Source organism: Cherax quadricarinatus, chromosome 27, assembly GCF_038502225.1.
Source record: "Cherax quadricarinatus isolate ZL_2023a chromosome 27, ASM3850222v1, whole genome shotgun sequence".
Lineage (NCBI taxonomy): Eukaryota > Metazoa > Arthropoda > Malacostraca > Decapoda > Parastacidae > Cherax > Cherax quadricarinatus.
In genome coordinates this window covers 2,651,429-2,666,266 of record NC_091318.1, presented here as the reverse complement: position 1 = coordinate 2,666,266, position 14,838 = coordinate 2,651,429, and the positions used below count along the sequence as shown (strand labels likewise).

The 14,838-nt window shown below is 40.6% G+C and overlaps 1 protein-coding gene across 1 annotated transcript in view; it reads right to left on the bottom strand.

Moving 5' to 3' along the window:
• TTLL1B (Tubulin tyrosine ligase-like 1B) overlaps positions 1-14,838 on the bottom strand; it is a 155,647-nt gene that overhangs the window by 74,988 nt on the left and 65,821 nt on the right. The window contains exon 2 of the mRNA XM_070089004.1: positions 6,617-6,682. Coding sequence (XP_069945105.1) covers positions 6,617-6,682 — 66 coding nt within the window. The remainder of the gene's footprint in view (positions 1-6,616; positions 6,683-14,838) is intronic.

The following is a 14,838-nucleotide window of genomic DNA, read 5'->3' as shown; positions in this document are numbered from 1 at the left end:
GTTTTATAACCTGCATGAACTATATCACTGTAGGCAGCAAGAGCATTTCACCCCTCCATGGAAGATGTGTTCATTTAATATCACATACCTGCAAGTCCCTCCCAAGAAGCTCATTGCTAGTAATCCCTTCCTTAAATCACTTGTCAAAGGAACTGCTCAAGAAGAAATTTCTCGCCTAGCTGGTAGTAATAAGTTATCACAAGTAATATACACTGATGGATCTAAACAGGAGTCTTCTGGCAGGGCTGCAACTGCTCTTTTTGCCATCGCCCTAGTTATTATTGAGTTAGGCATAAGAATTAACAACTGGGCGTCTACACTGCAAACTGAATTGTTTGCAATCCTAATGGCGCTAAAGCTAACCTATGACACTGAGCTTGACTCATCATTACTGATTCTATGTGATCATTGAAGAATCTTGACTCATAATGACTCCAACAACATGCTCATTGGAGAATCCAGGTATAGATACTCAAAAATCAGGGACAAAGGAGTTAATGTACAATTGCTATGGATCCCATCATACATTGGATTACTCCTTCATGATAAAGTTGATATGTTAGCCAAGAAGAGTACCCAGAAGGAGAATGTAAAATATAACTCTGGTATATCTGTGTCTAGCATTAGGAATAATATTAGGAGAGAAGTAAATAATGAAAATGATTGTTATAGGTATGCAGTTAGAAGCCTGAGTAGATCTATAACCCACTACGATAACATGAACGTAGATAAGTATGTTTATGGAGCAACTTGCAATGTGAACAGACTGACTGATGTTGTAGTGGCCAGGCTTAGGCTTGGTTACAAGTACTTCTGGCAGTTTGGGAGACACACAGATGATGATCAAACTAAATGCAAATTATGTGATCAGGCATATGGTCACTGTCTTGAACACTATGTGCTTAATTGTCCCCTTATTGAGGAATACAGAGACAGACAGTATAATAACCTATGTGACATGACAAGATATCTTATTAATGAAAATAAGATACCAGATATACTAAGCAAATTTCCTAAATTTGCATGTAACAGATAAGTGAACTTTAGATATGTAGATAAATAAAAACCCATATGTACACCTGTTAACCCTTTTGGGGCCAAGTTCCTAGGCCTTTTGTGTATCCATATGCTTTTGCGCTACCGTCCACAGGATGGATATGGGGTGCACAATAAACTAGCCACTTCGGTGGCAAAATCTAAAAAAAAAATCTACCACATCAAATGCTATTTTATCATTATTGTTGGCTATGGTAGTGCGACTGGTGAAGATTACTGGAAGAATATAGGGGTCGTCCCTCAGTCACTAAAATCAACGGATATAGCCCCACTCCATAAAGGTGGCAGTAAAGCAATTGCAAAGAATTACAGACCGATAGCACTAACATTCCACATCATAAAAACCTTTGATCGCCAACCACTTGCATACCCAGCAACTGCACAACTAGGACAGCACGGGTTTAGAGCAGTTCTCTCTTGCCTCTCACAACTACTGGATCACTTTGATTTGGTCCTGGGTGCATTGGAAGACAAAATGAAGGTGCATTTGTTAAATTCTTCAACAAGTGCAATCATAGTGCAATAATGCACGATAAAGGAATAACAGGAAAAGCTGGTAGATGGATCTATAATTTCCTAACAAATAGAACACAAAGAGTAACAGTAAACAGAGTCAAGTCAACGGCGGCTACAGTGAAAAGCTCTGTTCCACAGGGCACAGTGCTCAATCCCATCCTGTTCCTCATCCTCATATTTCACATAGACTGAGATGTAAACCATAGCACCATGTCCTGCTTTGCTGACGATACCAGAATTTGCACGACAGCTTCATCCACTGAAGATACTGCAAATCTCCAAACAAACATTAGCCAATTTTTTAAATGGCCCTCAGAAAACAATATGAAGTTCAATGAGGACAAATTTCAATTACTCCACTATGGAAAACTCGAGGAAATAAAAACTGGATTGGAGTATAAAACAAATTCCAACCACACAATAGAGTAAAAAAACTAATGTGAAAGACTTGGGAGTGATAATGTCAGAGAATCTCACTTTCAAAGATTACAACAATGTATCTACCACATCTGGCTGGAAAATGATAGGATGGATGATGAGAACCTTCAGAACTAGGGATGCCAAACCAATAATGATTCTCTTAAAATTGCTTGCTTTCTCTAGGCTGGAGTACTACTGTACACTAACGGCCCCTTTCAAGTCATGCGAAACTGCAGACATTGAGAGTATACAGAAAAACTTTCACTGCATGAATAATTACAGTAAAGCGCCTCAATTACTGGGAACGTTTAAAGTCCCTCGAGCTGTACTCCTTGAAATGTAGGCGAGAAAAATACATCATAATATACACTTGGAAAATCCTACAGGGACTAGTCCCAAATCTGCACATAGAAATCACTTTCTACGAAAGCAAAAGACTCAGCAGGCGGTGCAACATCCTCCCCAATGAAAAGCAAGGGCACCAAGAGTACACTAAGAGACAACACAATAAGTGTCAGGGGCCAGGGAATGTTCAACTGCCTCCCAGCATACATACGGGGGATTACCAACAGACGCCTAGCTGTCTTTGAGAGGGAGCTGGACAGACACCTTAAGTCAGTACCTGACCAGCCGGGCTGTGGTTCGCATGTTGGTTTGCGCGCGGCTGGCAGTAACAGCCTGGTTGATAAGGCCTTGATCCACCGCGAGGTCTGGTCATGGACCAGACAGCGGAAGTGATGACCTTCCTGCAGGTGTACACAGTTTTAGGGCTATCCTAGGTAATTTACGTTATGTATGATAACTGTATTTTTGTGTACCTTAGTAGTGTACTTAGTAGTGTACTTAGTAGTGTACTTAGTAGTCAGGGAAGCTTTGTCACCATTTTGCTTATTTATTGGTTCAGTGTATATTCTAGTTCACTTTTGCTTGCTTAACTACATGTAGTTATACGTAGTTGCTCAGAAATAGCTTTTACACGTTTTTTCAGTAATTGCCAGGTCCTTTGGCTGGCCAAATCAGTTAAAGGTGGGAGATTGTTTTAATTCTTCCAGCGTGGGTATAGAACACTGCCTTCCACACTCTTGCTAAGAGATGATTTCGTGCCATATATATATATATTTTTTTTTTTTTTTGGTTGATCTTTGGTCCATTTCCTCTGCCTTTGCCGCCACTCATGTTGCTAGAGTTAAAGGTCGAGTGTGATGTGTTACACAAGCTTGAGTTGGAGAGCTGGTGGTGTTGTGATCATGTCTGTTAGTTGAGAGACCTGCTGGTTTCTTTAGTTTATGTAGGTTGCTTAGCAATGAGCTAAGATCAGTTTATGCGTCCACATAGCCTGTTGTTGTAGCTGGGACGTTATAACATTCGTCGAGACTTGTTTACGTCGGTAAAATATGCGAAAAATGTGGAACTCTTATAGAAGTGAATCACCACGAGAGGTGATTATTATTATTATAATCAAGGGGGAAGCACTAAACCCGTAGGATTATACAGTGCCTATGGGGGGATGGAAGGCATTCAGGCTTAATTCAGGGAACTGGAGCACAGATCCAATTCCCTAGATCAAGAGCCCCTCACCAGCGTCAAGGAGCCTTCCTTGAGGGGACCACGAGAGGTGAGCCTCAATATTTATTTATATATTTATTTTAGAAATGTTACTATGCTCACATTCCAAGAGTATTCCATTTCCACCAGAATCATTGTATTATGTTCGCTTGACCTTCAAGGAAGGTTGAGGGTTGCCTTAACACTGCCAAATGGCTCTTGATCCAAGGAAGTGTAGCTACACTTCCCATGTTTGAAGTAAACCTAATTTCTTTCCATGCTAGTGGCTTGGTTGGTAGCGTCCTCAGCTCACTGAATGATCGATCCTGACTCAGGTGAAACGTTGGGCATTCTTCCTTGCACCTACTGTCCCTGTTCACCTAGTAGTAAGTATTGTGGATCGCATCCTAGGAGGACAGTATTAACGTAAGTTGCCAGAAATGCTTTGCATAATCAGTGTGGAAATTAATTGTGAGACCAAATAACTACCATAGGGAACCAGTAATAATCAATACAAGCACTTAACATCCTCCCACCCACTTAGTGGTATGGTTTGTTTGCAATCGTGTCATTACGATTTCGTGAGTCATTTGATATATTTACCCTTCTAGGAAGGTTTAGGTAGGTTTATATAGTAGTTACTAATACTGGAATAGAGAATTAACTGTAGATATTATTAATGTAGTCCTAGGACCTTAATATAGGCAAATATTAGCTAGAGAACTGGCAACTCAAAATTCCAATGAAGAGAGTAGTTGAGACGCCAGCTTGCCAGTTGAAGTACAAATACTAAAACGGGAAGAATTGTTGTGTCAATCAGCCCGGAGAACAGGCGTTAATACACTTCGCCTGGAGATTACAAAATCATATAAGGCTTCCCGAAGTAGTGTGGATATTCCTCTCTATCCAGGCAAACCTGCGGTAAGACAAGACCTCAGATTCCTACCAGCATAGTTGGCCAACATTTCTGGGGAAATATAGGTTGTAGTCCATCTGTAGGGGTTTTGAGCAGACGGACGAGAACACCAGATAAGTTGATCATTGCAAGAAGTACTGAGGGGTTTACCTGGAGAGAGTTCCGGGGGTCAACGCCCCCGTGGCCCTGTCTGTGACCTGGCCTACTGATGGATCAGAGCCTGATCAACCAGGCTATTACTGCTGGCTGCACGCAATCCAACGTACGAGCCACAGCCCGGCTGGTCAGGTACCGACTTCAGGTGCTTGTCCAGTGCCAGCTTGAAGACTGCCAGGGGTCTATTGGTAATCCCCCTTATGTATGCTGGGAGGCAGTTGAACAGTCTCGGGCCCCTGACACTTATTGTATTGTCTCTTAACGTGCTAGTGACACTCCTGCTTTTCATTGGGGGGATGTTGCATCGTCTGCCAAGTCTTTTGCTTTCGTTGTGAGTGATTTTCGTGTGCAAGTTCGGTACTAGTCCCTCTAGGATTTTCCAGGTGTATATAATCATGTATCTCTCCCGCCTGCGTTCCAGGGAATACAGGTTCAGTAAATTCAAGCGTTCCCAGTAATTGAGGTGTTTTATCTCCATTATGCGTGCCGTGAAGATTCTCTGTACATTTTCTAGGTCAGCAAATTCATCTGCCTTGAAAGGTGCTGTTAGTGTGCAGCAATATTCCAGCCTAGATAGAAAAAGCGACCTGAAGAGTGTCATCATGGGCTTGGCCTCCCTAGTTTTGAAGGTTCTCATTATCCATCCTGTCATTTTTCTAGCAGCTGCGATTGATACAGTGTTATGGTCTTTGAATGTGAGATCCTCCGACATGATCACTCCCAGGTCTTTAAAGTTGGTTTTTCGCTCAGTTTTGTGGCCGGAATTTGTTTTGTACTCTGATGAAGTTTTAATTTCCTCGTGTTTACCATATCGGAGTAATTGAAATTTCTCATCGTTGAACTTCATATTGTTTTCTGCAGCCCATTGAAAGATTTGGTTGATGTCCGCCTGGAGCCTTGCAGTGTCTGCAATGGAAGACACTGTCATGCAGATTCGGGTGTCATCTGCAAAGGAAGACACGGTGCTGTGGCTGACATCCTTGTCTATGTCACTTATGAGGATGAGAAACAAGATGGGAGCTTTTCACCGTAGCCGTCTCGGACTTTACTCTGTTTACTACTCTTTGTGTTCTGTTTGTGAGGAAATTATAGATCCATCTACCAACTTTTCCTGTTATTCCTTTAGCACGCATTTTGTGCACTATTACGCCATGGTCACACTTGTCGAAGGCTTTTGCAAAGTCTGTATATATTACATCTGCGTTCTTTTTGTCTTCTAGTGTATCTAGGACCTTGTCGTAGTGATCCAGTAGTTGGGACAGACAGGAGCGACCTGTTCTAAACCCATGTTGCCCTGGGTTGTGTAACTGATGGGTTTCTAGATGGGTGGCGATCTTGCTTCTTAGGACCCTTTCAAAGATTTTTATGATATGGGATGTTAGTGCTATCGGTCTGTAGTTCTTTGCTATTGCTTTACTGCCCCCTTTGTGGAGTGGGGCTACAGAGGGAACAGAGAGCTCCATACCACCAATTGAGTTAACCCTTCACTCTCGTATAGTTTGGAATTTCCTACAAGTAGAGTAGTAACTAGAAATCTGTTGAAATAGCCACTTGTGAGCCTGGAAGTACCATCTCAGGGTGTCTGTGTCAACAGCAATTGTCAAGGTGAGCAGCTCACAAAGGGGCAGTTCGCACAAAACTTTCCAAGACCAGGGTTTTTCTCTACATTATGTTATTGATGTCAGTTGCGTCTGTAATAGTTGTATCATGTACTTGTAGAAATAAAAATTATTAATACTATTATTATTATTATTATTACCGGTTTTCTGCTTTCCCATAAATATAATAATATTAGCAGAGAGAATGGCGTTCAGAAAAAGCATATTTATTTTAAATAAATATAACCTAGCTTCATTCATAGCACTTTCAGATGAAAAGTACTCATTGAATTTTTCATTGCAAGTGGCATACTGCCAACGATAAAGCTCAATACAAAGTGATACGTTGCTCAATACAAGCTTGTACTGCAATTGCAAAATGATTAATTAATTAGTAACTTAGACTTACTGGTTGTCGTTCATTCGGTAACCACTATCAACGCTGAAGAGTGAGCGGCAGGTCTGAGCGCCGGCCCTGTAACATACAATTATATAAAGGTTGGGCACAATGTAAGACTATTACATTTTTCAAATGATATGCATTCTGAGCTTAATGTTTTATTATACTTGGTCTTTGGTATATATGATAGAATCATCCAAGTTTATAGAAAAAATTTATACTGTCAGTGGTAAAATACTTGTGTCGTAATCCCACAGCTACCACCATTCAATAGCAAGGAATTGTGGTAGCAGTGACACAACTGGAGTGTCTGTTGTTATTGTATTGGCAGAGTAAGACGAAGCCCAGCCCTCTTGTATGTGTGCCTCCTTTCCTGATCAGAATGTAACTGGTCGGCCTACGGCTGGGCCGGGTGCTGTTTAAGTAGGATCACCTGACAGAGTAACTGAGAGAGGGGCACACATAGAGGGTAGCACATTACACAAATAACTCACACATAGGAGAGAGGAGGCACATAGTATATACTACACAAGTATTGTACCAATAGCACTACTTGATACAACATTCAGTTGGCTCTGTAAGAACATTTCAAACAATGCATTAAAAAATAATATGAAATTGTTAAACCCTCATCATGAAACTATTTTCAATAACATGTGAAACTTAATTACTTTTCACAAAGAAAACTATACTAAAGTAAGCAAAAGTGTAAACAATGGCTTCAGAAACAGCAAAGTACTGATGTAATTAACGTTAATGAAACTCCCTGCAAAGACTGTAACAAATAATACATAGAACAAACAGGAAGAATTATAAACACTAAAGTAACTGAACATAAGCCAATTTAGCTGTTTTAGAAAATAAGATTCATATCATAATTATTATCATGTAATATGCTTCCATTATTTATACAACAATTATGTTAATGAGAACAAGAATTCGTTTTTAGAACATTCCTGCCTGGAATGTTGCATCTCGATACCTGGAATCTCTTTCTTCACCACTCGACAGTATCCTAATGAACTGGATGCCCAGACGTTGATCCTCCTCCTCCAGAGCCAAGAAGTCAAGTTCGTCTGTAAACCCTCACATGTTATGTTCCTTGCAGAACACATCAGTCTCCTTACTGCTCCAGGGATAGACCCTGACTGCAAGATTAAGCTCATCTACTTACCAAAAACCGAAGTTCCAGACTCTTCTTAATGGGACAGTAGCCTAAAGCCAACCATCACCAATACAACTCATCCTGCTTGCTGCCTTCTGACACTCCCAGCTCCTGCCGCCGCCTTCTCCATCCTCTCCTTGTGAGCCAAGTACCGACGTCATTCATCCCTCTCCATCTACGCCTGCAGTACTTCTGTACCTAATGTCCCAAAGTGGTTGGGCCACTTGCCTATTTTCCTCCTCTCTTCCTCCCTCCCATCCTTTTCCAGTATTTCAATCCTTCCTCATCCTTCTTCCTTCTCATCTCACGACAGCTCTGGTCGTCTTCTTCATGCTTCGTCGTGCCCTCTAGTATTTTCCAGGTGTATATAATCATGTATCTCCCAGTAATTGAGGTGGTTTATCACAGTTATGCGTTCCGTGAAGGTTCTCTGTACATTTTCTAGGTCAGCAATTTCACCTGCCTTGAAAGGTGCTGTTAGTGTGCAGCAATATTCAGGCCTAGATAGAACAAACGATCTGAAGAGTGTCATCATGGGCTTGGCATCCCTGATTTTGAAGGTTTTCATTATCCATCTTGTCATTTTTCTAGCAGATGCGATTGATATAATGTTATGGCTGAGGCTGAGATCCTCTGACCTGATCACCTCCAGGTCTTTAACATTAGTTTTTCGCTCTATTGTGTGGTTGGAATCAGAGGCGTCGCTAGAGTTGGTGTCACCCAGGGAAGCATCTTTGGCGTCACCCCCATGAAATTCAAGGGTGGGGGATGGGGGGGGTAAACTACAGTTATGTCACTACTGTATGACTAATGACAAATGTTTAGCAATGAGAACGTTTAAGGGCCATGAACTGAACAGGAGAATACTTCTCAACTTTATTAATGATAAAAAAAATAATCGTAGTAATATTGAGGAAACAAACTCAAATACCACTTTGAGTACAGGCAACACATCCTACATTTATTCATCTTCAACAATGCCAAAACAAAAAAAAAAAAAAAGAAAAATAAAGAAAAATATTGCAATATCAGAGAAACACAAGTTCCGATTTGACCTTGAGTACAGGTAACATCTCAGTGAATCTGATCTTACATTTGACCTTGAGTACAGGTAACATCTCAGTGAATCTGATCTTACATTTGACCTTGAGTACAGTTAACATCTCAGTGAATCTGATCTTACATTTGACCTTGAGTACAGGTAACATCACAGTGAATCTGATCTTACATTTGACCTTGAGTACAGGTAACATCTCAGTGAATCTGATCTTACATTTGACCTTGAGTACAGGTAACATCTCAGTGAATCTGATCTTACATTTCCTTGCCTTCAGTTATGCAAAATCATCTATTGCATCAAAATCAGTGATTTTCCCTATGTAGGCTTATTTGTACTTTGTTAATATATAATAGGCTATATAGAAACGAAGGATTCTTCTCTTACGTTGGTGCAGCACTGTTTCGGGATTTTTTTTTTATTTTATTTAAAACCAAAACAGTTTAATAAAAATAAAAATAAGGAAACAGTATGGATCTCAATCAAATTAACTGACAAACGGATTGCACCTATATGCTCGCAAGATATTGCTGCCAAACATACAACAATAACTTACGGCAAGAACATAGCTACAAAAAAATACGGTCACAGGGTCGTGAACTGATATATATACACATTCTTGATTCAAAACCTTACATATATATAAATTTTACATATAACATGACATCTGACAATGGCTCAATACACTAGAAAAGAAAATATACAAAGAAATTATATCAATTAAATCCCATCCTTCTCTTTAATCAATGAACCAAAACCTAACATCATAATCTTACTAGAACATCTACATACGTATCCCTAACAATACAGCTTTACATATACCAACATACAAATAAACATAAAAAGAATACAGCTTAGAACTCAAAAACTGAAGAGCAATACTGTTACAATAAACCCATATACATAATCTCAGACACAAATGGACTACGTCACTAAACTGTCTAGATATGTCTGTATACCATACAGACTAAAACTTAACATCAAGAACTTAGCAATGACACCAAACCGGTATCAGGGTACAGACCATAATTATAAACTTTAAAAAGAATCGAATCATACATATATAAAGTATTACATAACGCCTGACCCATGACAAAGGCTCAATACAATAGAAAGGGATATATACACACACGCACACACGCACCCACACACACACACACACACACACATACACGCAAAATGTTTCACAAACCCACATTAGTCAGATGCACTGTATGCACAAAGCAAAACAGTATATAAGTATATCTCATCATGCAAAAACCCAGCACGTAACATAAATACAAACTAAATCACACTTCATATCGCAAAGAACTTATTACTCAAGAATCAAAATAATACATAAAAAAAAGAAAAAACCTACTATATTATACCTACATTCCTGAAAAGTGTTATATCGATCATAACGAGACCTTGAGCTCTACATCCACACTTGGCAAGATAACCACAAGGTGGATGCCGTAATGTCTCAATGAAAACCAGGAAACCATACCAAACCCACATTCAAATTCAAATTCAAATTCAAAGTTTATTCTCTATAAGGATTACAATGCTGAGTTTACAGAAATTTGGTTATTGTGTGGTTTACATGTAGTAAAATTGTGATTACAGAGTGTACCACTAGAACGCTTAGCATGGCTAGGCATTTCGGGCAGACTTAGTTTTATTCTTAATTGTAAAATATTACAAATTATGAGGTAAGTTGGTATTATGGCTAAGTGACTAAATACTAGTTTGTAAGTTTAGCAATGTGAATGCTTTTGTTTTGGCACAGTACATAGTTTCAGTATTGGAGTATCACAGGATTCATTATTTTAAGATTGAGATTAATATTTCTGTTTATGGTCAAATGAGTGAGTGAGTGTAAGTGTGAACCACCAGGTGGTATTCGTGTAGTTATTTGACGGGGTGTATCAGGGACATAAGATGTTTTCTAATGGTAGTTTTGAAGGTGATGAATGTGTCTGCAGTTCTAGAGTTCTCAGGTAGGGTATTCCAGATTTTAGGGCCTTTGACATGCATTGAATTTTTGTAAAGGTTTAGTCGGACACGGGGAATGTCGTAGAGATGTTTGTGTCTGGTGTTATGCCTGTGAGTTCTGTCACAACTATCAAGAAAGCGTTTTAGGTCAAGGTTGATATTAGAGTTTAAGGCCCTGTAGATGTAGATTGCACAGTAGTAAGTGTGGATGTACTGAACTGGGAGTAAGTTTAGGTCTATGAAGAGTGGGGGGGGTGTTGCCAGGGATGGGATTTAGTGATTATTCTTACTGCAGCTTTTTGTTGGGTTATTATTGGCTTTAGGTGTGTTGCTGCAGTTGATCCCCAAGCACAAATAGCATAGGTGAGGTATGGATAAATAAGTGAGTGGTATAGTGTGAGAAGGGCATTTTGCGGCACGTAGTATCGTATCTTGGAGAGGATCCCAACCGTTTTGGATACTTTTTTGGTTATATGCTGGATATGGGTGCTGAAATTCAGGTTGTTGTCAAGGTATAAGCCTAGGAATTTTCCCCCATTATTTCTGGTAATTAGAGTGTTGTCAATCTTAATGTTAATTTGTGCATCTCCTGCTCTGCTACCAAACATAATATAGTAGGTTTTGTCAGTGTTAAGCGTAAGTTTATTGGCTGTCATCCAAGTCGATATTTTGATCAGCTCCTCTTTAACAATGGTGTTAAGGGTGGCAAGATTAGGGTGAGAGATGACATAAGTCGTGTCGTCAGCAAAGAGAATGGGTTTCAGGTGTTGGGATACGTTTGGAAGATCAATGATGTATATGAGGAAGAGCAGGGGACCAAGGACACTTCCCTGTGGAACTCCAGTATCAAGTGGCCGTGTTGTTGATGCTGTGTCTTTAATGGTGATATACTGATACCTATTAGTAAGGTAAGATTTGAAATAAGCAAGCGCATGGCCTCTTATACCGTAATGGTCAAGTTTGTGGAGTAGGATGTCATGGTCTACTGTGTCAAAAGCTTTTCTTAGGTCAATAAAAATTCCTAGTGGATATTCCTCATTTTCCAATGCTGTGTAAAGCAGATCTAGCATTTTTATGATTGCATCATTAGTGCTTTTATTTTTCCTGAATCCAAATTGGCAGGGGTTGAGCATGTTTTGTGCTGTTATAAATGAATATAGTCTCCTGTGCACGAGTTTCTCAAAGATTTTGGATAGCAATGGTAAGTTTGATATTGGCCAATAGTTGTTTAAGTCTGTAGGGTCACCACCTTTGTGTATTGGTGTAACCCTTGCCATCTTGAGTAGTTTCGGGAAGGTGCTAGTTTCTAGTGACTTGTTAAAAAGTAATGAAATAGCATGCAAAAGGATATGGGCCGCTCGCTTGTACAGTAATGGTGGGACATTAGACAGATTCCCTGAGTTGTTTTTAAGTGACTTTATAATCTCGGTGACTTCCGAGGGCTCAGTTGGTGCAAGATAGAAGGAATTTGGGAAATTCCCATCTAGGTAGTCCCTGGCATGGGCATTGGTATGTGGGATTTTATTGGCGAGATTAGATCCTATAGTTGAGAAGAAGTCGTTTATCTTGTTAGCTGTGTCAGTGGGATGTAGTGGTGTTTCATTAGGTTTAGTTAGAACAATATTCTTGGTTTTTTTTAGTTTGTGGGTCCCTAGAATCTGAGAGAGTGTTTTCCAGGTCTTTTTTTATATCTCCTCTAGTGTCTGTGAATCTGCTGGAGTAGTATAGTTGTTTGACTTTCTTTATTACTTTGGTGAGAACTGATGAATAGTGTTTAAGAATATCTTTGTGTATTAAGCCCTGTCTATATTGCTTTTCATATTGGTGTTTCTTGTCAATGGATTTCAGAATGGTGCTGGTTAGCCATGGGCAACCAATCCATTTGTTTGTGATCTGTTTCGTTTTTATAGGACAATGTTTGTTGTATAGTCTAAGTAATTTGTTAAGAAAAATGTCTGTCCAGTCATCAATACCATTGGCCTTGGAGAATTCTGCAGGCCAGTCAACCATCTCTAGGTCAGCTGTGAACTTCCTTATTGAGGCCTCGTCATGGAGTCTAAATGAGACTTTGTTGTATTCAAGTGGTGGTTTACTAATGTTTGTCAGGAGGAAGGTAGGGTAGTGGTCTGTAGTGCTATCTGTGATTATCCCTGATTTAAGGGGGACTAGTATATTGGTCCATATGTGGTCTATTATGGTTGCACTTGTCTCAGTGAGCCTGGTTGGTTTAGTTGTTGTTGGTATGAGAAGTGTGTTGTTCATATTGTTGATGAAATCAGTTACAGGCTGATCATCTAGTAAGCCAAGGTTGATGTTGAAGTCTCCAGCTAAGAGAAGGTGGTGCTTATTCATTTGTCTGTTTGTTATTAGTGACTTTAATTTCTCACTGAAATTTGGGATGTTTGTGTGAGGTATCCGGTAAATGGCACCGATTGTTACCTGGAGTTTACCTGGAGAGAGTTTCGGGGGTCAACGCCCCCGCGGCCCGGTCTGTGACCAGGCCTCCTGGTGGATCAGCGCCTGATCAACCAGGCTGTTGCTGCTGGCTGCACGCAAACCAACGTACGAGCCACAGCCTGGCTGATCAGGAACTGACTTTAGGTGCTTGTCCAGTGCCAGCTTGAAGACTGCCAGGGGTCTGTTGGTAATCCCCCTTATGTGTGCTGGGAGGCAGTTGAACAGTCTCGGGCCCCTGACACTTATTGTATGGTCTCTTAACGTGCTAGTGACACCCCTGCTTTTCATTGGGGGGATGGTGCATCGTCTGCCAAGTCTTTTGCTTTCGTAGTGAGTGATTTTCGTGTGCAAGTTCGGTACTAGTCCCTCTAGGATTTTCCAGGTGTATATAATCATGTATCTCTCCCTCCTGCGTTCCAGGGAATACAGGTTTAGAAACCTCAAGCGCTCCCAGTAATTGAGGTGTTTTATCTCCGTTATGCGCGCCGTGAAAGTTCTCTGTACATTTTCTAGGTCGGCAATTTCACCTGCCTTGAAAGGTGCTGTTAGAGTGCAGCAATATTCCAGCCTAGATAGAACAAGTGACCTGAAGAGTGTCATCATGGGCTTGGCCTCCCTAGTTTTGAAGGTTCTCATTATCCATCCTGTCATTTTTCTAGCAGATGCGATTGATACAATGTTATGGTCCTTGAAGGTGAGATCCTCCGACATGATCACCCCCAGGTCTTTGACGTTGGTGTTTCGCTCTATTTTGTGGCCAGAATTTGTTTTGTACTCTGATGAAGATTTAATTTCCTCATGTTTACCATATCTGAGTAATTGAAATTTCTCATCGTTGAACTTCATATTGTTTTCTGCAGCCCACTGAAAGATTTGGTTGATGTCCGCCTGGAGCCTTGCAGTGTCTGCAATGGAAGACACTGTCATGCAGATTCGGGTGTCATCTGCAAAGGAAGACACGGTGCTGTGGCTGACATCCTTGTCTATGTCGGATATGAGGATGAGGAACAAGATGGGAGCTAGTACTGTGCCTTGTGGAACAGAGCTTTTCACCGTAGCTGCCTCGGACTTTACTCTGTTGACGACTACTCTCCGTGTTCTCTTAGTGAGGAAATTATAGATCCATCGACCGACTTTTCCTGTTATTCCTTTAGCGCGCATTTTGTGCGCTATTACGCCATGGTCACACATGTCGAAGGCTTTTGCAAAGTCTGTATATATTACATCTGCATTCTTTTTGTCTTCTAGTGCATTTAGGACCTTGTCGTAGTGATCCAGTAGTTGAGACAGACAGGAGCGACCTGTTCTAAACCCATGTTGCCCTGGGTTGTGTAACTGATGGGTTTCTAGATGGGTGGTGATCTTGCCTCTTAGGACCCTTTCAAAGATTTTTATGATATGGGATGTTAGTGCTATTGGTCTGTAGTTCTTTGCTGTTGCTTTACTGCCCCCTTTGTGGAGTGGGGCTATGTCTGTTGTTTTTAGTAACTGAGGGACGACCCCCGTGTCCATGCTCCCTCTCCATAGGATGGAAAAGGCTCGTGATAGGGGCTTCTTGCAGTTCTTGATGAACAC